The 27,844-nt window shown below is 46.2% G+C and overlaps 1 protein-coding gene and 1 gene segment (V, D, J or C); one reads left to right on the top strand and one right to left on the bottom strand.

Annotated features, from left to right (window-relative positions):
* LOC115409727 (Ig kappa-b4 chain C region-like) overlaps window positions 1-18,275 on the top strand; it is a 32,544-nt gene extending 14,269 nt beyond the window's left edge. Inside the window, 2 exon segments of the C gene segment in view lie at window positions 16,045-16,166; window positions 17,772-18,275. Of these exon segments, the coding sequence occupies window positions 16,045-16,166; window positions 17,772-18,109 (460 nt within the window).
* Window positions 496-26,109, bottom strand: pomca (proopiomelanocortin a). 2 transcript variants are annotated; one of them, XM_030120320.1, is made up of 5 exons: window positions 25,987-26,109; window positions 24,116-24,621; window positions 18,143-18,158; window positions 7,425-7,430; window positions 496-507 (listed from the first exon to the last, which is right to left on the bottom strand). In XM_030120320.1, exons 1-3 carry the CDS (start codon window positions 26,101-26,103, stop codon window positions 18,152-18,154), a joined length of 630 nt encoding a protein of 209 aa, XP_029976180.1. In that variant the 5' UTR covers window positions 26,104-26,109; the 3' UTR covers window positions 496-507; window positions 7,425-7,430; window positions 18,143-18,151. The 2 variants fall into 2 exon arrangements, with proteins under 2 accessions (XP_029976180.1, XP_029976181.1); XM_030120321.1 differs by lacking the exons at window positions 496-507; window positions 7,425-7,430; window positions 18,143-18,158 and having other exon boundaries at window positions 24,112-24,621.
* Window positions 26,110-27,844: the final 1,735 nt, after the last annotated feature.

Raw genomic sequence — 27,844 nt, 5'->3', positions numbered from 1 at the left:
GAAATGAGATCAGGCGCCTCCGTATGCTGAGGATCTGGTCTGCCACCCGGTGGACAACATCACAGACCGTGGACCGTGGGATGTCAAAGGCCCTCGCTACCACCCGGTAGGAGGTTCCACTGGCCAGCCAGAAGAGGAACACCAGGGTGTCCAGGTGCCTCCCCAGCCCTGGTGATCTCAGGGCCAGAGCAGGTCAGTGAGGGCCGAGATGGTGGTGCTGTGCAGCCAGAAGTCTGGCCGGAGCTCTGAGTGGCCGTCAAAGTACCCGGCCAACAGGGGAACCTTCCTGTTGACCATACAATACAGTGCCGGTGGTGTCTGGGGGGTAAAAACAGGTCGGTTAGTTTGTTTGTATGACTAACCTAGAACCACTTTGCAGCTTTAAGCTCCTGAAAATGCAACTTCTCATGGTAGCATTTCTGGGAGTTTAAAGCTGTGCAAAGTGATTCTATTTTCTTGTTTTGTAGATTAATCTTTTGCACTTCAATGTTATTGTATGTCTTTCTTCTGTTGTTGCCTTAATAAAAACTAAAACACAAGATTGGTGACTTCGAATGTTATTTTTTTAAGGGTAAATGCTTTATTCACAGGTTGTAATCTGAATTTTCAGAGGATTTATTTCTGCCTGTATGTACTCCTGTGACCAGAATTATGCAATATAGTTAACACAGTAAGTCAGAAAGGATGTTGTCAACGAAAAACTTATTTCCCCCCAGTATATGGTCATTTCATTTAGTTTACCAATTTATTGTAACAATCAGCAAATATCAGATGGACTTAGAAAAAGTGCTTACATGTTGAATAGCTGGATATTGGTAGTTACTGTAAGTAGCTGAAATGGGATATGTACTAGATCAAGTCATACATTGATTCCTATTGATAAATGAGATTAGTTTGCCAAAGCTTTAACGCAATCAATTAAAAATGAGAACTATAATACCCTTAATTTTCCCCAGCAGATGGCGTGATATTGCAAAAAAGGGAATTAACCTATTTACTTACGCGGTGTCTTGCCGAAGCAATGAGAGCCACTCTTATTCGCCGTCTCCTCCTCAAGGCCTCTCTCCTTTGTCTCCTTGCCTTAATTTGTGCCATTTTGGCCAGTAAAAGTCGAATTAAAGAGCACAAAACACAGAAAAGTTGACGGTGGGGGCCATTTCGCCGGTGGATGAGATTCCCGCGGCAGGTGAGTGGCGCAAACATCAAAGAACATAACGCATTAATATAATAATTTAAAATAATTTAATGTAATAATATATTTTTATTTATTCCTCAATGATTAGAAACATGACTAGGAAAGCAAAATGCAGAATAGAGCACATTTAAAATAAAATATTGCGTCTTAGCGAGCCAGCGCGTGTGCTTACCATGGTATTGGCCGAGGGTCATGTGATCAGCACTGAGGGAAAAAGTAGGGGGCTGAGTGTCTGAATCGCCAACGGTTTCAGGGCACTATATAGTGCACTATGTAGTGAACCACTATGTAGTGATTGAGGGGTTAGGGCATAGGGTGCACATTCGGACACAGCCTATGGCTTCTACTGCAGTGCTCCGGTATATCCTTCTGCGGAGCACTGCGCATGCGCAGGTCTGTGTGTATGAAAATGTTATTTTAACTGATTGAAAAGAAAACATGTCTTTTAAAATGTTTTATAACCAGTCGGATTTACTTCACGTGCTAATACGACATCCCCTGGACCACTGGAAGGAGTATTTTGTCCACTTTCGTCAGTCCGGCTCTGTTCCCTATTGACTTCCAGCAATTGAGCTAAGCTAACTACGATGCTAACAGCTGGGATCCAGCCACTGGAGCAGAGACACAAAAAAGGTATTTATGAGCTTGTCTAACTTTGTCAATGATAGGGATAGGGCATGGGTCAAAAATCTTCAGAGTATTCCTTTAAGATATGTAGTTAGGAAAGGCATTTGATTTATTTCTGTGTTCATTTACCTCAGCTTAAGCTGTTAAATAAGTTAATACTTAGGTTTTTCACCTGAGGACCTTCTAACAACTATGAGCTAAACTAAGAACTTAAAGAAGAGCCCAAAGAAACTAAGCACCAGCCAAAGGTTTAAAAAGTTAAAAGAAAACTAAAGGAATCTGAAGGAACCAAAACTGTTGACAATAAAAGAATTGAAAGAAAACCTGGACTCATTCTTAGAGTGAAATCCTGTTTAAACATCTATATGAAGAGAACTCTCCATTCAAGTCCGAAGCAGCACAGAAACTCAGACGACTTGACAATATCATTTTATCCCATTCATTAAATTGAGTTTGGTCAATTTGTATAGGCAAAGTTTGAAATAAGTGTAGAAGTCTTGGTAATGGATTCATTTTGATAGATTCAACCTGCGAATATAAGCTGAGGTAGGGTATTAAGTTCCATCTTTTCAAATAATTTATATTCTTATTTAAAGGTGTAATATAAGATTTTCTATTTGCTTTGAGTTCCAGGTGGATCATCAAAATAACTGCTGGGTCTGTTTGTCAATCATTCTGACGAGCTGCTTTCGTCAAGCCGTTGTGTGCTCGCTCCCAATCACGTTCGACGTATTGCGCATGCGCATTCAGAGTGTTTATGTAGCCGGTGAGCTTCCGTTTCAGCTAGTAGCTTGTTACCAATGGCGAGTCTGACATAATAAAACTGTAACTGTTTCGGAAAGCAAGCTTTAAGAGCGAGGCCGATCGCAGAAACTGTAAACAGAGCCGTGCATGCCCGGAGAAAAGGAGGACGCACTCGCACGCTTCCGCCATTATAGGCGTTTCCTGGGAGAAGCAGGAGAGCCGGACGGATGGTCTGGCGCATGCACGTTTTTCAAAAAGTGAGTAACAGACGTTTGGCTTCATCTTTTCGAGAAAATCCTGTATTACACCTTTAATATAGTGTCATTGAATTCATTAAGTGTTCTGTCAAAACTGGCTGCAAGCTGGCTCCGCCTCCCATCCCCCCTCGGGAAGGAGAGGGAGCAGGTGATTCCTATCACCTGATTGATGCCCCTGGCCAGCTGGGTGGAGAGACGACCTGCTTCACAGCCTTCCTGCTTGGAGCAGGAGACGGACCAGGGGAGAGCACAGCTCTCTGGGAATGATCAGGAAAGTTGCTCTTCCTTGGATTTCACCTTGTGCAAACAACTCTTCAACTTGGATGGACAGCCGGTAAGAGCTGCAGAACGGTGACTGTTTCAAGAAGAAATGTTTGCATGCAGAAGCGCCTGGGACTCTCCAGTTGCAAACGAGAACTTTAAGTTTAATGTTTTCTTTTCATTAACATTTAATTGAGGTGATGAAGTTTAAGTTAAAATTCACTGAAAAGTAACTAAGTTAATGTATTGTGAGAAAAAGCATTTGATTTATTTGCTACCTTAAACTGATAAGTAAATTTAATATTCAGAATCTACCTTTGTTAGGATTGCTTGGTACTTTGTGGCCAGATCATTGTTAGCTCTTCATTACTTTTGTGAAAAAGTCTAAATACTACTCCCAGGAGTAATTGGTATATTTTGTTTTCCTGAAGGTTTTTCACCTAAACAGAAGCCTAATAAGAAGCCCAAAGGAACTAAAAACCAGCTAAAGGTTTAGCTAAAATAAAATAAAATCAGATCCAAAGATTTATCTACAATAAAAGAATTGGAAAAAGAAAACTTTGAATTCTTCTTCTTCTTTGAGTGGAATCCTGCCACATCCATACGAAGAGAACGCTCTTTTCAAGTCCAGAGCAGCACAAAAACTTGGAGGACTTGACATTAAGTTTTGTTTGATCTTTTGGTATATTAACCCCCAAGTATATTATGGATTCAGCTTGCCACATCATTGGGTACTTAGTAATTATCTCCACAGGTGGGTTTTAAAAGTGTGAACGTGTCTGTGTTTATTTCAGTTATTTTGTATCCAGAAAGCCAGCCATACTGTTTAAATAATTGGATCAGTTTAGGGAGGGAGTCAATTGGATATCCTACATAAAGTAAAATGTCATCCATGTAGCAAGCTAACTTGTGCTCCCTTTCATTCGTTTTTATACCCTTAATAAGTACATCTTGCCGAATGAGTTGGGCCAGTGGCTCTAAATACAAGGCAAATAACAATGGTGACCAGCGACAACCCTGTCTTGTGCCTCTCTCCAAACCAAAACTACCAGGTAAATAACCGTTAATTTTTATTCTTGCAAAACCCAATATAAGGCTTTGATCATTTCAATAACTATATAGATAACAATAGATAATATGTAGTCCAAATTTGTGTAATACTCTATAAAGAAAATTCCAATTAACTGAGTCAAATGCTTTTACTGCATCGACACTTATAATTACTACTTCGGTTTTGTTCATATGTATATGGTTTATGATATGAAGAGTCCTGCGCATATTGTCTTGTGTCTGATGATTTCTTATCAAGCCTGTTTGGTCGTTATGTATTTACTTAGGCAGAAAGTTCTCCATCCTTCTAGCCTTAATAGTAGTAAACAACCTATAGTCTATATTGAGGACTGATATCGGCCTGTGTGATCCACAATCTGTTTCGTCTTTACCGTCTTTTGTTTTTGCTGTAATTATTGCGTCTTTCCAACTGGGAGGGGTTTGTGCATTGTTTAGAACCCAACTGAATGTAGGAAGTAGTACAGGGATTAATTTGGATTTTAATTCCCTATAGCATTCAACCATGTAACCATCTGAGCGTGGTGACTTGTTCGATTTTAGTCTATTAATGGCTTTCTTAAGTTCTAATTCTGATATTTCTGTAGTCATCTTTTTATTCTGTTCGTCAGTTATATTCGGTAAATCCAATGAGTATAAGAAACTATCAATTTCAGTATCACTTTCCACAGGGACTTTAGAATATGATTTACAAAACATCTCAAATGCTTTATGAATTGTAATTTATTCCTCATCTCTTTTGTTTTTGAGTCTCTAATTTTAGTTACTGTGTTTGCTGCCATTATCTTCTTTAATTTCCATGCCAGTATTTTCATTGATTTAGATCCACTCTCATAATATTGTTGTTTTAAGAACATCCTTTTTTTCTCTACATCTTTAGTTGCTGCAATATTTATTGGATTTCTGACCATTTTAATCTCTTCATAGATATTTGATGTCACGGATTGTTTGTTTGGTTTCAAATTCTTTTTATTTTTTTGCAGATCCTCCATTTCATTCCTTAACTTTTTTTTATGAGACTATGGCAAAGTTTTTCCCTCTTATTACGGCTTTTAAGCTGTCCCACAGTATAGGAGGCACCACCTCTCCATTAAGAAATTCTTCTGTCTCTTTTTTCATTTGTTCCTTAAGTTGTATATCTTTAATTGTTTCACAACTTTACCTTCAGGGAGACAGGAGTGTTGTGGCTTCATGCCTTGTGTTGCTCGTGGGTTGTAAACATGCTCATTTAGCATCCATAATAAAGCTCTGAGACGGCGGCTTGGGTTCAGCGGTCTTTACTGCAGTCTGACAACATGACAACAACAACCTCTCAACGGAGCGCCAGCTCCGCCTAGTGGCCACAGAAAATATGTTCCACCACAAGGAGAGAGTTTATAAAATACAATACTGCATCATCAGCATACAGTTTGACTTTGGTTGACAACTTGGTTCTGTTGTTCTGGAGTTCTAATCCAGAACGGTGCCACTGCTGCCACTTTTGTGATCACATCCGTGAAGTTGCAGCCGAGCTCTCTCTCAACAAAAGGAATCCCTGTTGCTTCCAATGCAGTCAGATCTTTCAGGATGTCAATATTCAACATGTCCAGACCCAGACCCATCGTGGCCAAATTTGTTAACTTTAAACAGAAGGAGCAGGTGAAGAGCCAGGGCCGGCAGCTGAAGGGAACCCACTGCGGCGTGAATGATCAATTCCCGAAGGAGATCCTGGATCGGCGCAGAGTTCTGTTCCCGATCAGGAAAAAATCCATCTCGGAGGGCTCCCGCGCCGTCATCGCCGTGGATAAATTATTCATCAACGGCCAGCTGTTCCGTGACCCAAACATCACTCCGTGGCTCTACTGATCTCAGGTGCTGCATTCTCACTATCCCATAATCACTCCGTAATATTGATACATAAAACAGCCATAAATTAATTAATAGTAAGTCACTGCCCGTCTCCACTGCACTGCTCACCGCGGATGTGTTTTTTTAAGTATTTGTTTCTTTTTTCACTCTCACTTTTTTCTCTCTTCACCCTTTTTCACTCTCACCCTCTCACACTTCACTGCAGCTGCACCCGTTACCATAGTAACCCGACACGCGGGGCGCACCGGGACATCGGCTTATTGACACACACCACTGTACAGGTTCACGTGCACTCTAAGCATGTTGATAGACAGATTCAGAACGCACACTCAGCTGACATGCACGGGTGCACACCAGTAAACAACGGGCTCCATTCAGACACCAGGTTTAGTGAAATGCATGTAACAATCATAGCTGTCTAGTCATGAACACTCTCAGTTTCGTTTCCTGGAATATCCGTGGGACTGGTACAAGGGAAAAGAGATTAAAAATTACCCATCGGCTTCAGGAGTTGCAGGCAGACATTGTCTTATTACAGGAAACTCATCTAACAAACTCATCAGTAGATCTTCTCCGATCAACACAGTTTCCACACTTGTACTCAGCCTGTTACAATTCCAGGCAAAGAGGAGTAGCAACTCTTATCAGTAGAAGGTTAAACTTCTCTACTGACAGTTCAATCATAGATCCAGAAGGCAGATTTGTTATTATCACATTATCTATCCAGCGCCCTGGTGTCTGGTTGCTGCCCCAGAATCCAGGGCATCGGGGTGGGGGACAGGGGGGTGGGGTGGATGGGTGGGGGGTGGCATGGGGAGGTGGGTGGGTGGTGGGGGACGGGCCGGGGTGGATGGGGGGGTGGATAGGGGGGTGGTGGGCTGTAGGGGTTAGGGGGTTGGGGAAGGTGCGTGTACATGTATGAGTATATGTGTGTGGGTGTGTATGTATGAGTATGTATGTTTTTGTATGTGTGGGTATTTATGTATGTGTATGTGAGTGTGTGGGTGTGTATCTGGATATGTATGTGTATGTGTGTGACTATGTGTGTGTAAGTGTGTATGTGTGTGTGGGTATGTATCTGTGAGCGTGTATGTATGTGTGTGTGGGTGTGTATCTGTAAGTATGTATGTATGTCTGTACGTGTGGGTGTATATGTGTGGGCGATTGGAGCGATGTATGAGAGAGTGCGGTGTCCTGTGGGGGGGGGGGGGGGGTGGGCCCTGGGTCTGGGTCCTTCTGCTGCCCCCTGTCTGTCCTCACCTCCACTCCTCCTGATGCATGATGGGTGTGTGCTTCTTGGGTCGGTGGCTCTCTGGCCATGGTCGCTGTCCGCCCTGGTCCTGGGGGTGGGGGGGGTGGCGCTCCTGGCCCTGTCCTTCATCGGGGGGCTCCTGGGTGACGGGGGTGCTGCGGCATCCCCGGACCCCCCTCTCCCCCCGCTCTCATGCACACACACGTAGGGCTTTGGGAGGCGGGCTTATCAAGTTGGGTGTGGTGGAGGGGGCCATCTAAGTGGCCCCAATCACTGCACGCTTCGGTGGCTCGCCTCTCAGTCTTAATTGCACTTAGTCATCTAACATGACCAAATACATACAAACACACACGTCGGGGGGTCTTGGCGTGCCGTGTCGGGGGGGCGGGGGGCTGTTCAGGTGGATGGGACTGCTCGTTTGGCCTCACTCGCGGCACGGTGTGGTTACTGACCCTCAAATTTTAATCGCAAACAACATATACTCCATCAACACTCACGAGACGGGGGGGCGGGGGGGAGGGGGAGAGGGCAATGGGGTCTTCTGCGCCCCCGTTTCCGGATTCCTTCTGGTGGGGCGGGGGGGGCTGTTGTTTTCCCCACAGGCCTGGGGCTTGGAGTGGCTGTGGTTTGGGGGGCTGCTGGCTCAGGGGGGTGCATATCTGTCTGCGGCGGGGGGGTGGGGGGGTGGAGGCGGTAGTTGTGGGTGGTGGGGGGTCCTGGATGTGGGGTTTGGTGTTCCCTTGCCTTCCGGGGGTGTCTCCCACGGGATATGACAGTTGGATGACGCGGGAATGTGAGTGTGTTTGGGTTAGGGTTGACTCTGTGTGTGTGTGTGTGTGTGTGTGTGTGTGTGTGTGTGTGTGTGTGTGTGTGTGTGTGTGTGTGTGTGTGTGTTTGTGTGTGTGTGTGTGTGTGCGCGCACGTGCTTGTTAGCGTGTGCGTGAGAGTGTGTGAGTGTGTGTGTGCGTTTGGTTTAGGGATGAGTGGTTGTGTGTGTGCGTGTGTGCATGTGTGTGTGTCAGTATGAGTGAGTGGGTATGAGTGTTGGGTTGGGGCGGGGGGAAGTGAGGCGGGAGAGGACAGGGGGTGGGAGGGGTGGGCCGGGTGGTGGACGGGGGGTGGCTTCCGGGTGGGGGTCGTGGGGTGGGGGTGGGGGGGGGGGGGGGGGTGGGTGATGCCCTGGATCTCGGGGTGCGTGGCTGGAGCGCTGGGGGTGTCCTGGCCTGGGGTGGGTAACTGCCCGTGTGGGCTGGTTCTCCCGGGGGGGTCATGGCCCTCTGCCTGGGTGGGGGGTTGGCTCCTGGGCTCTCGGCTCCTGCCGGTCGTGGCTCCGCGGGGCCCGGGCCCCGGGACTGCCGGGGTCCCCGGCCGGGGCTTTTCTCTGCCCCGTTTCTGGACTGGAGCGTGGGCGTCTGCCTGGGGGGGCGGCTTGGATCCGGGCTCTGTGATGACCGCCGGCTGTCTGGGCTCTGAGGGCCTCTCTGGCCTGCTTCTGGCCTTCTCAGAGGTCAGATGCATGATCACTATCACCATCACTGTCACCATCACGTTGATCTTTAATCACTCTTCACATACTGGGTTACCTTGTCTTCTTGTGGTGGTTAGACTAATGGTGATCTGTAGCAGACCTCTCTTGATGCACGCCCCGAGTTTACTACTAGTTACGACTAGCTATATTCAAAACAAAACAAAAAAAAAAGGGTTTGTTGTGTCCTTGCATTTCCTTCCTCCCCTACACCTCCTTTTATTTTTGTGGCCTGATCTGTTCACTAATATGGTTCGAAAAAAAAAAAAATGTATGTATGGTTCTGTAATTTTCTGTGTTGGTTGTCGGCTCTGTTTTGGTGTTGTCTAGATTGGGGGTTTGGGATTGTTCTTGGTTGCGTGTGGTGCGTCGACAACACTGTTTTGTATTGTGACTTTGTACATAGGTTGTGCCCCCCCCCCCCCCCCCCCCCCCCCCCCCCCCCCCCCAGCCAGCTTTAAATAAAGGCAGCAGCAGGAGGAGACTCAGTCTCGTCCTGTTGCTAACATTAAAATCTGTTCGGAGAGTAAAAGGCTACAATCATACAATATTGCGCGCCCCAGCTGCCAAACAGGACAAGGGAGAAAAAAAAAAATAATATTCAACATGTCCACTGCACTGATCATATCCCAACCTGCTGTGGTAGAAGTAATGGAGAAAACTCCTTGTAGCTTACTGGAAAGAAACCATTCACAGCTGAAGACTTACTTGATGAAAAGAGCCTTCAGGCTCACATTGATTAATATTGTTCAGGTTTACACTGTATTAAGAAATAAGCTGCACACGAATGCAAACATCCAGTCAACACATGGCAGCCTGTAAACTCCTCACTGCTGACAGCTTTGACTCCTCCAATGATTCAACTCTTTGGAAGTAAACTGCTCTTTGACTGAGGTGGAAGAAAGACTGAAAATAACAACTGAGTCTGGAGGAACTCTCCGGTTTATACATTTCAGTTGTAGTGATTGATGACTGAGATGATGGACTTCTCAAAGGAAATGATCTCGTTTCATCATGAAAAACAAACAGAAGCAGATACAGTAACTGTAACTGTACAGTAACTGTATCTGCTGCTCATACGTCATCAATGTCTAAATTGTGGTTTGAAATCAATGTGTTGGTTTAACATCTGCTGTGTGTTCAGTGAAGTGTATCAGTGTGTAGCAGTGAGTTCAGTTTCTGTTCAGTCTGACTGAAGTGAGGTTTTTGTACGATGGTTTTTCACTGTGTGAACACCCACTGACTATTGATCACATGAGCACTCTGACAGTAATAAACTGCAGCATCTTCAGCTTGAACTCCACTGAGGGTCAGAGTGAAGTCAGAGTTTGATCCACTGCCTGTAAAATGAGCTGGAGTTCCTGATCTAAGATAGGACAAATAAAAGAGCAGTTTGGGAGCTTGTCTACCTTTCTGTTGGTACCACGATAAATAGTGGTAACCATCACTGGAAACAAACACATTACGACTTGTGGTACATGATATGGTGACGGTTCCTCCCACAGCAGAGCTGACTGCTGCAGGCTGAGTCACTGTGACCTGGCCTCTGGACTCTGAGGAGACACAGACAGAAAGAGAAAGCAGCCTCATGGTTTTGTGGCCTTCATTTCAGAGGGACGGATGTTAATGGAGGAGAGCAGTTTGATTCTCTGGACTTTACCTGTGAAGCAGCAGCAGAGGAGAGTCCAGATGAGGACGCAGATCACACTCATGTTTGTGAGCAGGAGGATTTCTCTGTCTTCTCTGGTCCTGAAGGACAGCTGTCAGTCCTCCAGTCTTCAGCTGTCAGGACTATAAACTCTCCCAGAGCACTGGAGCATGGAGCTGCTGATGCAAAGTGGCTCTCTATGGAAATGCTCTGACTGACTGAGTGGAGCCTTAAAGTTTGACACTGAAGGACAAAGTTTTCTCCGTTCCTCTTTCACAGTGAAAGCCGTCTGTTCCATGGTTCACCAGTGAAGTCTGTCTGTTGTCATGGTTACAGTCCTCACAGACGGATGTGAAACATTTCAGTTTCATTCGACCTAAGAACAAACCTGTTGAGCTGCAGTCTGCAGGAGGGAGTTTGACGGACTTCCTGTCAGGCTGGACTCTGAGCTGGAGGACAGGTTTCAGTCTGGACTGGATGGGATTCTTGGTGCAGAGCTGTTCACAGTGTGGATCAATCAGTAGTGTTGATGTTTGCTTTGACGTCTGCAGAATCCACATCTCAGTGAGAGAACAGAGGTTAGACAGTCTAGTTTTATTGATTGAAAACACTTCAAACTTTAAATCTGGCACAACGAAGCAGTTTGGAGAACAGGAAACAGTTTTTGAAGATGGAGGCTGTCGCTCTGAGGATCTGGACATGGTGTGAGGCGTCCCCCAGGGCTCAGTGTTGGGCCCTGAACTCTTAATTACATACATCAATGACTTGTGTCAAATCTCACATCTAATGAAATTTGTATTGTCTGCTGATGACACAAGTGTTTTAGGAAATAACACTAAATAATTCAACCAATGGTTTTACAAAAATAAGTTATCATTAAATGTGAGCAAAGCAAAGTGGATTTTTAGAAACTGTGACACAATCAATTCTGGAAAGGTCACAGCAGAGAGTAAAGATATAGAAAGAATTAATCAAAACACATTTTCTCTGAGGAATAATTGAAGATAAAATTTGCAGAAAAACTTAAATCAAACATGTTGAAAACCAAATATCCAGAAGCTTCTCAGTGCTGACAAAGATAAAGACACGTTGGATCAAAACTCACTGCACATTCTTTATACCTCGCTGGTTTGGCCTTATTCATTTTCCTGTGTGGAGGTTTGGGGAAATACACATACAAGCTCATTAAAAAGACTTTTTATCCTGCAAAAAAGAACAATAAGACTTTTCCACAATGTTGATCTTGATCTAAAATATCTCTAACAGCCACCATTTTGCCCTTATGACCCCAAACTATAAGTTGGACATTCGCCACTACAAATGCGACCGTGTCTTTGCAGATGCCCAGTTTAGTGTGTCATAAGTGACCACAGCAGGGCGAGACGGTGTTCCAGCCAATGCTGCTGCTGCACTAATCACATGACCCTGCAGCAGGAGGCTCACCTGAGCAGGAAGAGGCCACACAGGCTCTCTGCCCTCCTCACTCACTCTCCATTCCACAGCACACTTCTTTTTGTTTGCTCTGTCTTGTGTTCCCTTTTGCAAGTATTTTTTTTATTAAGAATGAGGATGTGTAGAACCCGGAACCCTGTGCGCTGTCCCTTTATGTTACGACTCACAAGCCAGCTGGAACAATCGAGACCCTGAAACTGGCTGACCTGGGAGAATTCAAAACCACTGAAATAATGAAAAAGCAAAACATAACGTGTTGTCAGTTAACAAACAGAAAAAGATTTGCGTTGTAGGGAAGGAGGTCAAGTTTTAAGGGAAAAGTTCAACTTCAAACTGTGAACTGCTTTAAAAACAGTGTTCACTGAGAAGTTCTGCTGTTTCAGTCTGGACATGGACATCGCTCTCACACTGATGTCCTGTGAAGGTGAAACGAAAAAGGGAATAAGATGTGTTTTCTCTTGAAGCGTTGTCGGATAAATGTTGCCTAAAGTTCATGAGGCCACACTGTGACCCCCAATTTCCACCGGACGCGAAAGCATTGCGCAGCGGAGCGCCAGCGTCTTGCTCCAAAGTCAACACACACCGGCGGCAGTGCAGCGCAGCGCCGTCCGGATGAAGAGGGCTGCTCCTCGGAGAGGCTCTCGTGCTCTCGATATCACACAAACAACACATGATATAGACAGAAAATAATAATTAAAAAAAATACACCTCATTTCGCTTCTGCAAGGCCGCTCTGCTCGTCCAGCCACATTGATCTGTGATTTATAGACTTCCAGCAAGGATGAGTGCATGGTTTATGTTTTGATCTCAAATGAGAGTTTTTCTTTATCCAGTAGTTACTGTTGTTTGGTTTATTCTACATAAAAATGGTAATTTCCACGTTTGCTACTGTCTGGGACCCTGTTGAGCTGATTCTTGTGCCTCCCGAGGCGGCGTAATAACAACATAAAGGAAAAAAAATTACGTCTGTGAGGTCGTGCATTGTGTTTTATTTCGAAACTTCCCGTGTAACTTCCTGTCTGGTGCTTTCTCAACAACAATGAATTTACGAGGTTTAGAAGTGGCGGCGCAGAAAATAGAGCTGAAGCGAATCAGCAGCAGCGTGGCGTGGCGCGGCGTGGCGTGGCGCGGCGTGGCGTGGCGCGGCGTGGCATGGCGCTTCTGGGACGCGGTGCTTTCGCGTCCGGTTAAAATTGGGGGTGAGACGGAGAAGTAAAGTTTTTGTGATCTGATCCTTTAAAAAAGTGCAGGAGCACATTACGACCAGCAGATGTCAGTGTTGAGCAGTTTATTTCAGGTGTGTGTTTGTGTGTATTAACCTGATCCCATCCCGTCACCATGGAGACCGATCACAGCTGAGGGAAGCTCCATGTTTGAAGGCTGAGGGCAGAATGTGAGCAGAGGACTTCCTGCTGAGCTCAGAGGAAGAACACTGGTGACTCCTGTCTCCCTGACGGTCTGAGGAAAACGCCTCAGAGCCTCGTCTTCAGCCCAGCGGGGCCAGGTGTGTTTTCCTGAAGCCAGTTTGAGGAATAACCTGTGGATTAGCTCAGCTTCGGCTGTACTGCGGGTGATGTGAAGGTTGAAAAAATCTCCATGGATTAAAGTCACCACATTATCCTAGAAGGCAGGAAAACACAAAGGCCCTCGTTTATCAATCCATCTTTCAAACGGGTGTATATCTGAGCGGTGAGCTCATCGTACAACGGGGCTCACGCGGCATTACAGAAACTTCCGTACCTCGCCGATCTCAGCGTCTGAGTGATCGGGTGTTGATAAATGCGGCGGCTGAATCTGATCGTCATTAACATGTTACGCCCTGAAATATTCATAGTTCCGAAGCCCCGCCCACTGAGGTCAAACACGGAAAAGGAGCGATTTTGGCGAAAAAAGAAACTTTGGGAGCTGGAAATGGATCCTCTCAGGTCTGAGGTGGAGGAGAATCAGGAGGAGCTCCTTGGAAGAATAAAAACTGAAATTAAAGGAGAATAGAAAAACGCTGTCTGGAGGAAGCAGTTCACGGCAGCAGTGAGCAGCGTCGTCTGGACAAACGGACACCGGCTGAGGTCTGAACAGATGATAGATCCGTTAATTTAACCCTGATATTACAAATAATGAGGCCGATTCATGTTGTACAGCTCAGAGTTTTATTGTTTTGTGTAATTATGTCTCAGAGTCAGACAGCGGCACCGCGGCCCGGTCTCCTCCACACAGCGGGGACGGTCCCACCGAGACACACACAACACCGAGCAGGGCCCCGGACCAAGCGGGACCCCGGACCAAGCGGGACCCCGGACCGAGCGGGACCCGGGACCGAGCGAGACCCGGGACTCAGGCCACCGAGGGCGGCGCGTGCCACCTGCTGCCGGATCTGCTTAAATGAAAGACAATTTATAGAAGTCTTAATAAAATGTTTGACTAAACGTCCTCTGTCTGAATTTAATCTCCCTTTAGTTCATGTTATTTTCTAGGTTACTGGCATCACATCACCGATTGATGCTAAACAGTTTATTTACATTTCAGTAGCGGTTCTTCAGGTAATTGTCTCATCCGTCCAGACCCAGTCGAGTCTCTGCTGGTTCCCACATCAGCTCCTCTCATGGCGCAAGCGCATCAAAAGTAACTCCATCGGCCAGTGCAATATTGTGTAAACTGCCTAAATAAAGTCACACACCTTTTCGGGGATGAACAGGAACAGATCCGCTGGAGCAGCAGCAGCTGTGCGTCTTTGCGCACTGACAAACTGCCTCCTCTCCGTGGCAGGATGGACCAGCGGACTTATTGAAAGTTAAAAATCCTTTATTGATCCCTCAAAGAAGATTTTATTAGATATCATTTTATTTTTTCATTTATTTTTAATATGTCCTGAATGTGTGCTGCTTCTGCTTTATGGCGTATTTGAGATGTGCTTTATAATTATTTTCACGCTCCGCCATGTTTCTCTGCGCTGCACCGCAAGTCCGCACTGACTGAAACTTGCTACACGATGTCAGAGCTGTCGTGAGATTTCATCTTTCCGAACGATCACGACCGAATTGATGAATAACTAACCCGCCTTTCATATGGACGTAGGACGGGTGTACGCCCGTATACCACCGTACGACCGTTTGATAAATGAGGGCCGTTATGTGTTCAGTTCATTGGTGTGTTTTTCTGTTTGTGTCTTGGACTCCAGACCTGTGAGCCCCAAACACCATGAGAAGGCCTGGAAACAGTTTATGGACTGGTTGAGGGGAGGGGGACTTCCAGACGAACAGCTGTGGGGAACTTGAGGTGTGTGTTCAGTGAAGTGTATCAGTGCGTTGCAGTAAGTTCAGTTTCCATTCGGTCTGACTGAGGGAGGTTTTTGTTTGGCAGTTTTTCACTGTGTGAACACTTTCTGTCTGCTGATTTCATGAAGACTCTGACAGTAATAAACTGCAGCATCTTCAGCTTGAACTCCACTGATGGTCAGAGTGAAGGCAGAGTTTGATCCACTGCCTGTAAAACGAGCTGGAGTATCTGGAGCTTGGAGTTTGGCATAGTAGATGAGAAGTGTTGGAGGTTCTCCGTCTTTCTGTTGAAACCAGGATAAATAGTGGAACATACCAATATAAACATCAACATTCCGACTGGTCCTACATGGTATGGTGACGGTTCCTCCCACAGCAGAGCTGACTGCTGCAGGCTGAGTCACTGTGACCTGGCCTCTGGACTCTGAGGAGACACAGACAGAAAGAGAAAGCAGCCTCATGGTTTTGTGGCCTTCATTTCAGAGGGACGGATGTTGATGGAGGAGAGCAGTTTGATTCTCTGGACTTTACCTGTGCAGCAGCAGCAGAGGAGAGTCCAGATGAGGACGCAGATCACACTCATGTTTGTGAGCAGGAGGATTTCTCTGTCTTCTCTGGTCCTGAAGGACAGCTGTCAGTCCTCCAGTCTTCAGCTGTCAGGACTATAAACTCTCCCAGAGCACTGGAGCATGGAGCTGCTGATGCAAAGTGGCTCTCTATGGAAATGCTCTGACTGACTCCAACAGGGACTTGGATCACTTTCACCACTGACTTTCACTCTGGATTCACACTTTTAGGGGAATTTTGAAGGAAAACACTGAAGATTTAAAGACGTGTCTGGAGTTTTCTCCATTTCTCACATTGTCTTGTGTGTTCCTGCTCTTGCTTTGGTGAGTTTGTTAGTTTCCCAGTCAGAGAGTGGTGTCTCTCTACACTCAGAGGTTTTTGTACAGCCGCTCAATGAGTTTGTATCACTGTGGTTCACGTTCGGTGGAGGAACCAGGCTGGATGTTGGAAGTAAGTTGATTCTACTTTCAGTACTGACAGCTCAATATTTCAAATTCAGACATTAAACCTTTTAAATGATTTAAGATGAGAAAGATATTTTTTGTTTTTTTTTCTTCTTAGAAATAGAAAAGTTTTCCCAGAACACACTGTTTGAACTGGACCAGTCTCATGTTGGATGTGTTTTCACTCTCAGCTGTGTATTTACGGACAGTTTTGCTGCACTGGTCTGTCTTTGGGCTGAGTTTTAGTTGACATGTCCACTGTTTGAAATGTGTTGCTGTTGTAATGTGTGCAGGCTTTATTCTTCTTCTGTTATTGAGTGTCTCTTAGTCAAAGCTGGATTTATTCCTGCTGCTACACAACGTTTTACAATTCTCTTAAAAATTCATTTTATTTCACATAAAAATAGAAATCATAGGATGTTTGAAAATGATCAAAGTTGTTGGCTCCATTGATCTTGAAAGCCATGGGTCTTCGGTCAGGGAGCTGCAGCGCCGTGGCTGTAGAGGCCGATACGGGATCCACAGATCCTGGATCAGTCACTGAAGATGAACTCTTCGCAGTGTGTTTGGGATGTCAATGGTCTCCGCTGTCTGCGGAGTCTCTTCTCCCCCCAGTGGGTGTCTCTTCTCTCCTCTGCTGTTCTGAAGACATCCTGGGTGGTGGTCCACCACCAATCAGAGCGGTCGGAGGCGGCTGACTCCAGGTCGGAGGGGTCGAAGCCTCCGGCCTTGAGGTCACGCTTGCAGACGTCCTTGAACCTGAGAACCGGGCGTTCCTTTGGCCTGTCTCCAGTAACCAGCTCCGTGGACAGTCAGTCTTTTGGGATGCGGCCATCGTCCATTCGGGTGACGTGGCCAAGCCGTCCCGAGCGTCTCTGGGTCAGGATGGCAAACATACTGGACACTTGTGCTCTGGCAGGACGTCCATGTTGGAGACACGGTCCTGCCGAGTGATGTCCAGTAGTCTGCGAAGGCAGCGTTGTGGAAAGTGTTCAGTGGCGTTCCTGACGGGAGTAGCTGGTCCAGGCTCCCCCACTCAGTACCAGGCCTGGCAGGCTCTCATCTTGGTGATGGTGGTCTGCATGGAGCTGTCCCAGACACGCTTCTCCAGGCGGGCCATCACCGTCGATGCCTTGCCAAAACGGGCTTTCAGTTCGACGTCTAGGGAGAGGTTGCTGGAGATGATCAAACCGGGGTAGGTGAACCTGTCCTCCACCTTAAGGGTGTGGTCGCCGCTGTTAATGCTGGGAGCACTACTGACATCCTGGACCAGGACCTTCGTCTTTTTAAGGCTAAACTCAGAGCAGGCACCAGCAAAGTTGTATAAATACTTAATACTAATAATTTAATGTACATACTGAAGGTAAATATGTTTGAAAATGATCACAAACCTCATTATATAATGTCTTTATTGACTGTTTTTGTTTTTTTCAATTTCTAATGTAAATAATAGTAAAAACTGAGGTCGATTCTAACCTCATCTTGAAGCTTCAATTCAATGTGTGAGCCAGTGACTGCTTGAGCAGAACAAGCATCTGACAGCAACTTCTTCAAGGACAAAAGCATCGGTGTCCCACTAAAGCTGTGCGGCTGTGTGCTCCCTGTCCTCCAGGTGATACCCGGCCCACCCTGACGGTGCTGCCCCCCTCCAGAGAGGAGCTGCAGCAGGGGAAGGCCACGCTCATGTGCCTGGCCAACAAGGGCTTCCCCTCAGACTGGAGTCTGAGCTGGAGGGTGGAGGACAGCAGCAGCAGCAGCAGCAGCAGCTGGGAGGAGAGCAGCAGCCCCGGGGTGCTGCAGAAGCTGGACGGCCTCTACAGCTGGAGCAGCACCCTGAGGCTCCCTGCAGACCAGTGGAGGAAGGTGGGCTCTGTGACCTGTGAGGCCACCCGGGGCTCCCAGACTCCCCTCAGAGAGACGCTGAGGAGAGACCAGTGTTCCCAGTCCTGACCCCACTCACTGGGACTCTCACACTCATCTCACCTCTGTCACTCACTCTCTTTCACTTTTTCTATCTTCACACCAAACTGACTTCAGCAATATTCCTCTTCTGTCTGCTGATTTCCTTCAAGCTTTGAGAAAATAAACATTGTTTTCACATCAACTCTTCACTTTTGGATTTCTTCTTTTCAACAATAAACTCATCAAAACACCTTGTTTGGAGCAGAAATTTCACTTGGTAAATATTCTCTGGATTCCACATCTTGTTTCACAACTTTAACTTCAGAGAGAATTACTAAAGTACAAGAGAGGATCATCAGCATATGGGAAGACCTGTTCATTGGTTATTGCCGTGTTGGACAGCTCATCAACTGCAGTCCTTTAACCTGTCAGGGAGGGTATTATGCAAAATCCACCTTTTTGAGATTTTTATAATGCTGTCGTGTCATTTCCCCATTAAAAAGACGCATGGATTTGTTTCCTAAACCATTCACACATATCTGAGCAATCCCTGAATCTCCCCCTGGAAGCCATGTTGAGCACTGAAACGCTTGGTGCTGCACAGCTCCGCCCATAATGCACAGCTCCGCCCAGCTCTGACGTAGTCTGCACAGTTCCTCCTGCACAGCTCGCGCTCCCCCGCCCCTCTCCACTCTGACTGTGTGCATGGAGATGGACGCTCTGAGGGGGGCGTGTCGCCAAGGTGAGGAGATTCTGAAAGAAACGGACTCATTTCCAGTCATTTGAGGCAAACTGATGCAGAGGCAAATTTGATTTAAGTTGTTTTTGACACATGCAGCTTTCACCATCCAACTTTGGGCAAAGCTGTTGCTTGAGTGTCCTTTAGATTGATACTAAAGGGCTAAAAAACACTTAATACCCCTCCTTTAAAAAGAATGGGACCTAAAATTGAGCTTTGGGGAACCCCGCACCTAATTTCATGGTTTCCTGAGGAACATGTATCCATCCTTACATAGTAATGCTGATCTGAATGAACCCGTTAATTCAGATGGCAGTGAGTTGATTTAATAAAGCTGAACTGAATTGAATAGATGGGGGGAAAAATATTAATTTCAGATTAATTTCTTCTGTTTGCTTCGACTTACAAGATAAAAACACAAAAACCTGAACTCTGTTACAAATCAGAATCACAATCGTCTTTATTCGCCAAGTATGTATGTTCAAGACACACAAGGAATTTGTTTCCGGCAGATCGTATCGCTTCACAGGAACAAAAGTAGAAGCAGCCACATAGTGGCATTATGTAATAAAAAATGAGAACATCAGAACTCTCTATATACACTTAAATAGTGGAGAAAAGAAGAATATGTATAAGTATGTACATAACTAAACATACAAGACTTAACTAAACTTTACTAAACAAACCTTTCTTCACAAACTTAACTTTACTAAACATATTTTACTAAAGGATAAACTAAAGTCTTTCTGTACAATTGTGCACTGGTCAGCAGTGTAAGTCAGTGCAACAGGTCAGTTGTTTAACAAAGAAAAGGCAGTGGGGGAAAAACTGTTTTTGAATCCAGAGGTTTTTGTGCGCGGGGCTCTGTAGCGCCTGCCAGAGGGGAGGGGGGAGAGCAGGTCATGTCCAGGGTGAGTGGGGTCTCTGATGATGTTCCTTGCCCTCTAACTGGTTCTGGAGGAGTACAGGTCCTGTATGGAGGGCAGGGGGGCTCCAGTGATTCTCTCAGCAGTCCTGACTGTGTGCTGCAGTCTCTGTCAGTCCTGCTGTGTGGCTGCTTCAAACCACACGGTGATGGAGGAGCACAGCACCGAATCCATGACAGCAGTGTAGAACTGGATGAGCATCTCCTGCGGCAGGCCGTGTCTCTTCAGCTGACGAAGGAACAACATCCTGCGGGGCCTTTTCAGGATGCAGTGGATGTTCGTCTGCTACCTCAGGTCCGGCGAGATGGTGGTTCCCAGGAACTTGAAAGACTCGACAGCTGAAACAGGGCTGTTGCTGATGGTGAGGGGGGGCAGTGACGAAGGCTGTCTCCTGAAGTCCACCGTCATCTCCACAGTTTTGAGTGTGTTCAGCTCCAGGTTGTTCCCGCTGCACCAGAACACCAGCCGCTCCACCTCCTGCCTGTACGCAGACCCATCCCCGTCCTGGATCAGGCCCGTGGCTGTAGTGTCGTCTACAAACTGCAGGAGTTTTACAGCTGGGTGCTTGGAGGTGCAGTCGTTAGTGTAGGGAGAGGAGCAGTGGGGACAGGACACACCCCTGGGGGGCGCCAAAATAGAGAGATGAAAATGTTTGGGCTCCCAGTTTGAATTACGGAGGAGCTGACAGCAGCTGGATTCCCTTGAAAAGCAGCTGAACGCCCCTGAAAACATTAAATAAATAAATAAATAAATAAATAAATAAATAAATAGACCTATTGATTTCAGCACCATGGACAGCAGCGTTGTTGTAGTCTGTGCTCCATGTCTTCTTCTGTGTATTTCTGACAGAGTCATAGAGTTATAAAGTTACAGCGACACCTAAAGGCCTGATGTATGAACTACGTTGTTTTGAGTCGTTTTCATGATGCAGACACGATTAAGCCAGAAATGATTCATTTTCCAGTAATATTTAGCCTGCAAGTTACTTTAATTCAACCAAAAAGTTTTATTTTTGATAATTTTATTCACCAGAACCGATCCTGGTATTTTCAAAAGTTAATAAGAAGAAGAAGCACCACTGTGGAAAAATATTTCTATGCTTTTATTTACATTTGAACGAAAAGTGGCGTGTCCAGAATTATTCACGGCCTTCTCAATAATCAGTAGAAAAGCCTTCATCAGTTATTACAGTAAATAAACTCTTCCTATAATTACTGAGCAGCTTCATGTCTCCACTGGGATTTTTAACCATTCATTTTCAGCAATGAACTCCAACTGTGTTATTTTAAATATGTCCTCCTTTTAGTCCTCAATGTCTGTCCCTCTAAAGCAGGGGTGGGGAACCCTGGTCCTGGAGGGCCGCAAACCTGCATGTTTTCCATGTCTCCCTGCTTCAACACACCTGAATTGAATCAAGATTCAGGGCCAAGTCCAGCAGAAAGCCAGATAACGAGCCTCATTGCAATCAGCTGTGTTGAAGCAGGGAGACATGGAAAACATGCAGGGCTGCGGCCCTCCAGGACCAGGGTTCCCCACCCCTGCTCTAAAGAGACACCTGTCTCAAGAGGACACTACTGCCTGGATTTTGGGATGTCCCCTCGTTAGACCTGTGCACAAAATGCACCTGTATTGTTTTGTGACTGTTTCATTAAAAAAAGGTCTGTTTTTCCAGTCATATATTTTGTCAGTTTTGTTAAAAATAAAGAGGAAATCTCGTCTCGTCTCGTCTCGTCTCGTCTCGTCTCGTCTCGTCTTGTGAGCTGAGTGTCTTGTCTATTGTGAACCAGTAAACAGTGACCACTTCATTTGCTGCTTTTGGTGGTTGTTTAATGGACTTCCTATCCTTTCTGGCCCCTGTAGAAAAACGAGGCACTGCCTGGCAGTTCCTCATCCTGCTCATGTGTCCAGAACACCAGGCGGGCAAAACGACTTCCTTCCTCCAACAGAGAGGTGATTTTCTCCCTCTGATTCTCATTACTAGCTAAACACACCACAACCCTGCTTCCTCACAACTCTTCCATTCGTTGCTAAGTCATCATTATTATCCAGACTGGTGGAGTCAGAGCTGTTTCCTGTCAGATCTTGACAGGTGTGGACGGTTCATTGTCGTGATGTTGACAGCTTTGGATGTTGGCTGTGGCTTTTCCTTTCCCAGATCGTTGCACCATCTGATCCACTTCTCGGAGGATTGCTCGTTTGGCAGATGTTGCAGCTGTTGTCTTTCTTCTGAGCTGCTGTCCCTGACCCTCCAGCTGATGTTCCAGCTTCTGAGCTGCTGCTTGTGTGACTCTTTGTGTTACATTTCTTTTATTTCACTTTAGGGCCCATTTAATAGGTTTCATCTTTTGTTTCCTTCCTTTGCTCTCATCTGCATTCAGCTGATGGATTTACACATCGTGTTCATTTCTCTCCTGTTTGGTTGGTTGAGAAACGTGAACAATTAGTTTATTGTTGTCCACGCCGGTGTTTCAGAGTGTTGGGCGAATTAAATTGACCGTATTAGTTTCTCTTTTCATTTGCTGCGGAGTGCGGCAGTCTGATCCCGGGTGGTAGGGCCGTCTTCATGCTCATTTTAGCGGAGTCCAGCTGGTGTGTGGCATTCATCATATTTTCCTTCTGTTAACATTTTGTGAATAAACTTGCTCTAAGAAGAACTTCTCCGCCCCCGGCGGTTGTTGGGATTTCCTGGGTGGCGTTGTCAAAACACACATTTCACCTCGGATTTGCGATCTTGTTCTGAAATGAGTCCTTCAGCCTCCCTTTCAGGGTTGCCTGCTTTGGTTCATGCAGCCTTTCTTGAAGCTCGTAACTTCGTCCGCAGGCATGTCCACCGCATCCTCGCTATTCTTCATATTCGTCATGGCAACAGCCCCGCATGACCCAGAAGTGGATCGCCACGCCGCCGCCGCTCCCTCCACCGTGAAGGTCAACCACATCACTCACCGACACTACCCTGCGCTGCCATCTAGAGGATGTTTGTTTCCCAAAAATTACACAAACGACTTCAACTACAGCGCCATCTAGAGGATACGTCCTCTAGAGAGGCCATGCTGGGATTCGTCCCACCCAGGACCTGCAGCCTTCATGACCAACAGAGCCATGTCCTCACTTTCCACCAAGTCCAGCTGTTCTGGAGCCATAAAACACATTTAGCCTTTAAAATGATTCTGATGCAGATTCTGAAGTTTAATCTCTAGTTTTGATGAAGAAACTAAAACTTTCTTACGAAGCATTCATGAGGTTTACACTACAGTTCAGATCATTGAACATTTTATATCCGATTTTTGTTCCTGATTTTAACACTTTTGCTCTTTTCAGTGGTCTTTTTTGTGGACAATTTTGAAATTGTATCTGTTTTCACCATTTAACCTCTTTTTAAGCAGTTTTTCATGCTTTTTTTCCCCAAACATATTTAATTTCTTCTGTTCGAAATTCCAGACTTCTCCAGGTTAATTCAGCCATTCTATCATTTTTTCTTCTGTTTTCTAAAGGAAATCTTTCAACATTTATACCTTTACTCATTTCGGAACAGAGACTCACTGAATATCTCTGACGCTGTCATTCCATCATAAGCTTTACTGCCACCTTACTGAGTGGAGTCTGCATGTTCTCCCTCCAGTTTTCTGGTTTCCTCCCACAAAGCAGAACAAACAAACATCCGTTCATGTCTCCAGGCGACTCTGAATTGCCTGGACGTGTGAATGATGAACGTGATTTAAAGGGTTTGTTCCCCACAGGCTGGACGGACGGGAAAAACAAACAGCCATCGTCTCTTTTGCTTGCAAATATCTTTATGTTTCCATGTCATTTACAGTTATTTACATCAGTGAGAATATAAAACATTTCCCTCCCATCCAGTCTAATCATCTTTGTTTGGAATTGCAGACAGATATTTAAAAAGTTTTTTTTTTTTTTTTTAACTTTTGCTCAAAGACCATCAAGACAAACCTCCTCAGGTGTGACACAATGAGTTAAAACGACTTAATTCTGTCTTTATTTGCTGTTTCTGTCGCCACCCAGCCTCCAGTGTTGTGTTAAATGCAGGATTTTTGAGGTTTCGGATGTTTTATGACTGTGATATTGAGGAATGGACCTCAAGGATAAAACAGTTTTAAAGCCGTTTTAACGGCCAGAACGTTAGAGAACCGTCAGAGTTCCCCCCCCCTGACCTCCCCCAGCCGACTGCACCTCACAAACCTTCCCAAACCAAAATCCTACTTCCACTAAACTTGGAGTTCTTTGTGGGTTTTTTTATTCAATAAATCATGTGAAACTCAGAGGAGACGAGCAGAAAACTCACAGGCTCACAGTGTGTGGCGAAAGCATTGTATTTGTGTGTGAGTGGGGCAGTTTGGAGGGTTTGGCCTCCGCCCGCTCCGCCCGCTCTACTCCCGCTTCTCCTCCTGTCCGTCTTTGTTGATCACGTTCTTGAAGAGCGTGAGCAGCGGCCTCTGGCCGCGCTCGTCCCAGCTCTTCATGAAGCCGCCGTAGCGCTTGCTGGCCGGCGGCCCGCTCCAGCGGAAGTGCTTCATCTTGTACGTGCCGTCCTTCTTCTCCTGGAAGTCGGCCGGCAGCTCCTTCTCCTCGTCCTCCGCCGCCGCCGCCTCCTCCGCCAGCTCGCGCCTCCTCATCTCCCCGGGGAAGAGCTCGGCCGACGCCTCCTCCAGGCCGTTGCCGGTGTAGATCTTGATAGGGCGGCGTTTGCGGCCGACCGGCTTCCCCCAGCGGAAGTGCTCCATGGAGTAGGAGCGCTTGGCCTGAGGAGAGGGGGAGGAGGAGGAGGAGAACGGCAGGAGGGACAGCAGGTCTGACGGAGGAGGGGGGGGCTGCAGGTGGGCCTCGCCCGGCAGCAGAGGGCTCTCATTGGTCAGGGAGCGGCAGAGCTGGATGCAGTCCTGCAGGAGAGGAACAGGTCTGGTGGAAAACAGCTCAACGCATCCTTCATTACATCTGCTCGCGGCGTCCCGCAGGGGTCAGGACCGGGCCCCAAACCCATCTTCTGTTCACTCATTTCACCATGTTTAGAACAATGAGCAGGAACTTTGGGAAGTAACTACAAATGTACTCTGAATCCACTGATTTCACTGTCAAGATCGTTCAGATCCTCTGATCTGGTTCATCATCGGACTGGAAAAGCAAAAACTCCAGAACCGCTGAACGGGCGGGCTGACGGAACGTAACGCGGAACTCAGTGGAACGTTCCGCGTCTACACAGCTTTTCAAACCTTCAGTTTTTACGTGTGTTGAAGCAAAATGGTGGTTCTCCAGGAACCGAGGCGGAACCGAGGCAGAACCGAGGCGGAACCGAGGCGGAACCGAGGCAGAACCGAGGCGGAACCGAGGCGGAACCGAGGCGGAACATCCACCAGCTGCTTGGTATTGGTATTGATCGACTGGACGGGAGGCAGGAATCAATAAGCTTTCATTCAGGGGTGTTCAACCTGCGGCTCCGGAGCCACGTGTGGCCCTTTGGCTCCTCTGTCGTGGCTCCTGGAGCATTATGGGAAAATGAGAATTAAATGAACATTTCATCTTATTTTAATTTTATACACAAGAGACTGTTTTAAAATGACTTTTTTTCATGGGTTTAAAAAATGCACAAAAACTGAAAATGCAATTAAAATGATAAAATGACAAAAATTCAAAAAAAGCTTTAATATAAATAATATATTAAATATATTTAATATAAATATTTCATAATATTAAAAAACAAGCAAAACTGCTTAGAAAAGAGATAAAAAGGTTCAAATGTCCTTCCTTCATGTCACTCTTCCTCTAAACACTGTTGTGTTTTGGTTCATTTCGTCCTCTTCATTCTATTCTCTTCTTCTCGGTTAAAATTGTCTGAAAAATGGAAACGAAGGATAAAGCTGCTAAATTCAAATCCAAACACAGCTGAAAATCTGATTTGACGTTCATGAAGCGTCATCAATGCAGTATTCTGCGTTCGTCCTGGTTCGAAGGTCAGACGAGTTTTAGGCTCCTGGTAGAATCCCTGAAGGCTGCCGAGCCCTGCCCTCCAGACGGAGGTCTGGGTCCAGCGGTCGACCGAACGCGTTCAGAGGCGTCTTCCATCGTCATCGTCATTTCATCGGCTTCATCCGATCAATGACTGCCAGCGGCGCCACACTGACTCCCAGGACCAGCATGCACTGCAGACAGGAAGGCCCGCCAGCTCAACCGGGACTCAAACCGGGGTCCTTCCTGCAGAGTGTGTGTGTGTGTGTGTGTGTGTGCGTGTGTGTGTGCTTGTGCGTTACCATCATGCCGCTCTCAGTCGTGACCTCCTGGCAGCTGGGATGCTCCCAGCATTGACCGGCGGCTCCTCTGGCCACGCCCACCAGCGCCGCGGCCACCAATAGCCACGCAGGACACATCCTCCTGCGATCTGACGCCAGTGACACAAAACACCAGGATAATCACAACCCGAGCTCCGTCTGAACCCAGGCAGGCACAAAGAAAAAAACATGTTTTATAAAATCCAAAGTGATCCTGAGCAGCAAAGAATAAAAAACTAAACATAGAAGAGAGGAGAAAGGACGGCTGACACAAAAACATCGTTTTCAAATGAAAACTTTACTCAACAATTCATCAAGTGACTTTTCAGGTCATTATATTAATACTTCATATCACCGATTACAAAGAAGCATAAAGCGAAACCAGATCCGTCGTCATCCTGAGTTATGTTCTGTATTCTGGGTTTTCTTCATCTGACTTCAGTCTGGAAGAGACTGGATCCGTTTCAGTATGTAAACGTTTCTGAAGGGTTTTGGGGATTCTTCTTTTTATTCACATCTCTTGTTGATGTCAAAAACTTTAAAGATGCTGCGATGAATTCATTAATCGCTGAATTAAAAGTGATAAAATAACTCAGTTGTTATTTATATGTTTGGCCTCAAAGAAATTTTGTTGAACTGGAGGATTTTGAATTAACTTTAAATCACTTTATGATTTACACCTAAAATAAAAACAATCAAACTGACAGTTCTTTTTTTCTTTTTATACAACAGCATCATAATAAATATTCAAATCTGACTGAAGAGGCGATTGCTGGAATCTTGCAGCAGATTTTTAACTTGCTGATAAATTGTGATGTTTATTTATCTTAAATAACGCTTTTCATGTAAATTTGACATTTTAAGAGCTTTTCACATTTCTATTAAAATTCTATAGAATTCTTTAATCTGACATCTTCTCTTTATCCATAAGTGATATTTTCCTCGTTTAGGCTTTTATTTTGAAATTCTTAATGCCTTTCAGTGAGAACAGGTTCGGCTTCTTTTTCCTGCTTCAGATGAGTCTGTGGAGCTCTGGTGAGAGTTCGTCCTCTCGTGATGATGAGGAGGAGTGGAGGTGAAGAAGTCGCTCACCTGCTGTCCAGTCCAGTCCTGTCCGATCCGGTCCGATCCGGTCTGATCCGGTCTCTCTCTGTCGGGGCTGTCGGCTGGTCCTCTGAGTTCTGCTGTTCTCCACGTTGTTCCGTCTGAGAGACGCCGGGCTTTTATACCCTGAGAGCCAAGGACGGCGGCGCACCGTCACACCGGCACGTCCCTGGCCTCCAGCCCCTCCCCTCCACCCCCCTCCACATCTACCCCCCCCTCCTCCACCCACACCTCCACATCTACCCCCACCCCCCCTCTACCCCCCTCCACATCTACCCCCAGCCCCCCTACACCCCCCTCCCTCCTACCCCCCCTCCACATCCACCCCCCCCCCACCCACCCCCCCTCCACCACACCCATTCTCCTCCACGTCCGTCAACATGTGCTTCCTCTGAGGAGGAGGGGGGCTCGACTGCATCTTCACCACCTTCATCATCATCATCATCATCATCACCACCTTCATCATCATCATCATCATCATCATCATCACCACCTTCATCATCATCATCATCTTCTCCTTCGGACTCCAACATGAACTTTTCCTTCTGTAGAAACAGAGGAATTGAAAAATAAAGAATCTGATCTGAGACTAAAAAGATCAAACAGGATTAAGAATCAGAGGATCTGAAGAAAATGTCGAGACGGTGACTCTGATCCAGGATCTGGATCCACCACTGGTCCACCGCCAGGATCTGGATCCACCGGCTCTGAGGCCGGACGTTCTCCGTGGCTCAGT

Source organism: Salarias fasciatus, chromosome 22 (genome assembly GCF_902148845.1).
Source record: "Salarias fasciatus chromosome 22, fSalaFa1.1, whole genome shotgun sequence".
In the NCBI taxonomy this organism is placed as follows: domain Eukaryota; kingdom Metazoa; phylum Chordata; class Actinopteri; order Blenniiformes; family Blenniidae; genus Salarias; species Salarias fasciatus.
This window is presented reverse-complemented; position numbering and strand designations above follow the sequence as displayed.

What these genes read in the sequence shown, in the direction of transcription:
- pomca (XM_030120320.1), bottom strand. Translation starts at nt 26,103, where the DNA reads ATGTGTCCTGCGTGGCTATTGGTGGCCGCGGCGCTGGTGGGCGTGGCC. An exon ending in CGACTGAGAGCGGCATGATG is followed by an intron (nt 24,622 to 25,986) that starts GTAACGCACAAG and finishes CCTCTCCTGCAG; the next exon opens with GACTGCATCCAGCTCTGCCG.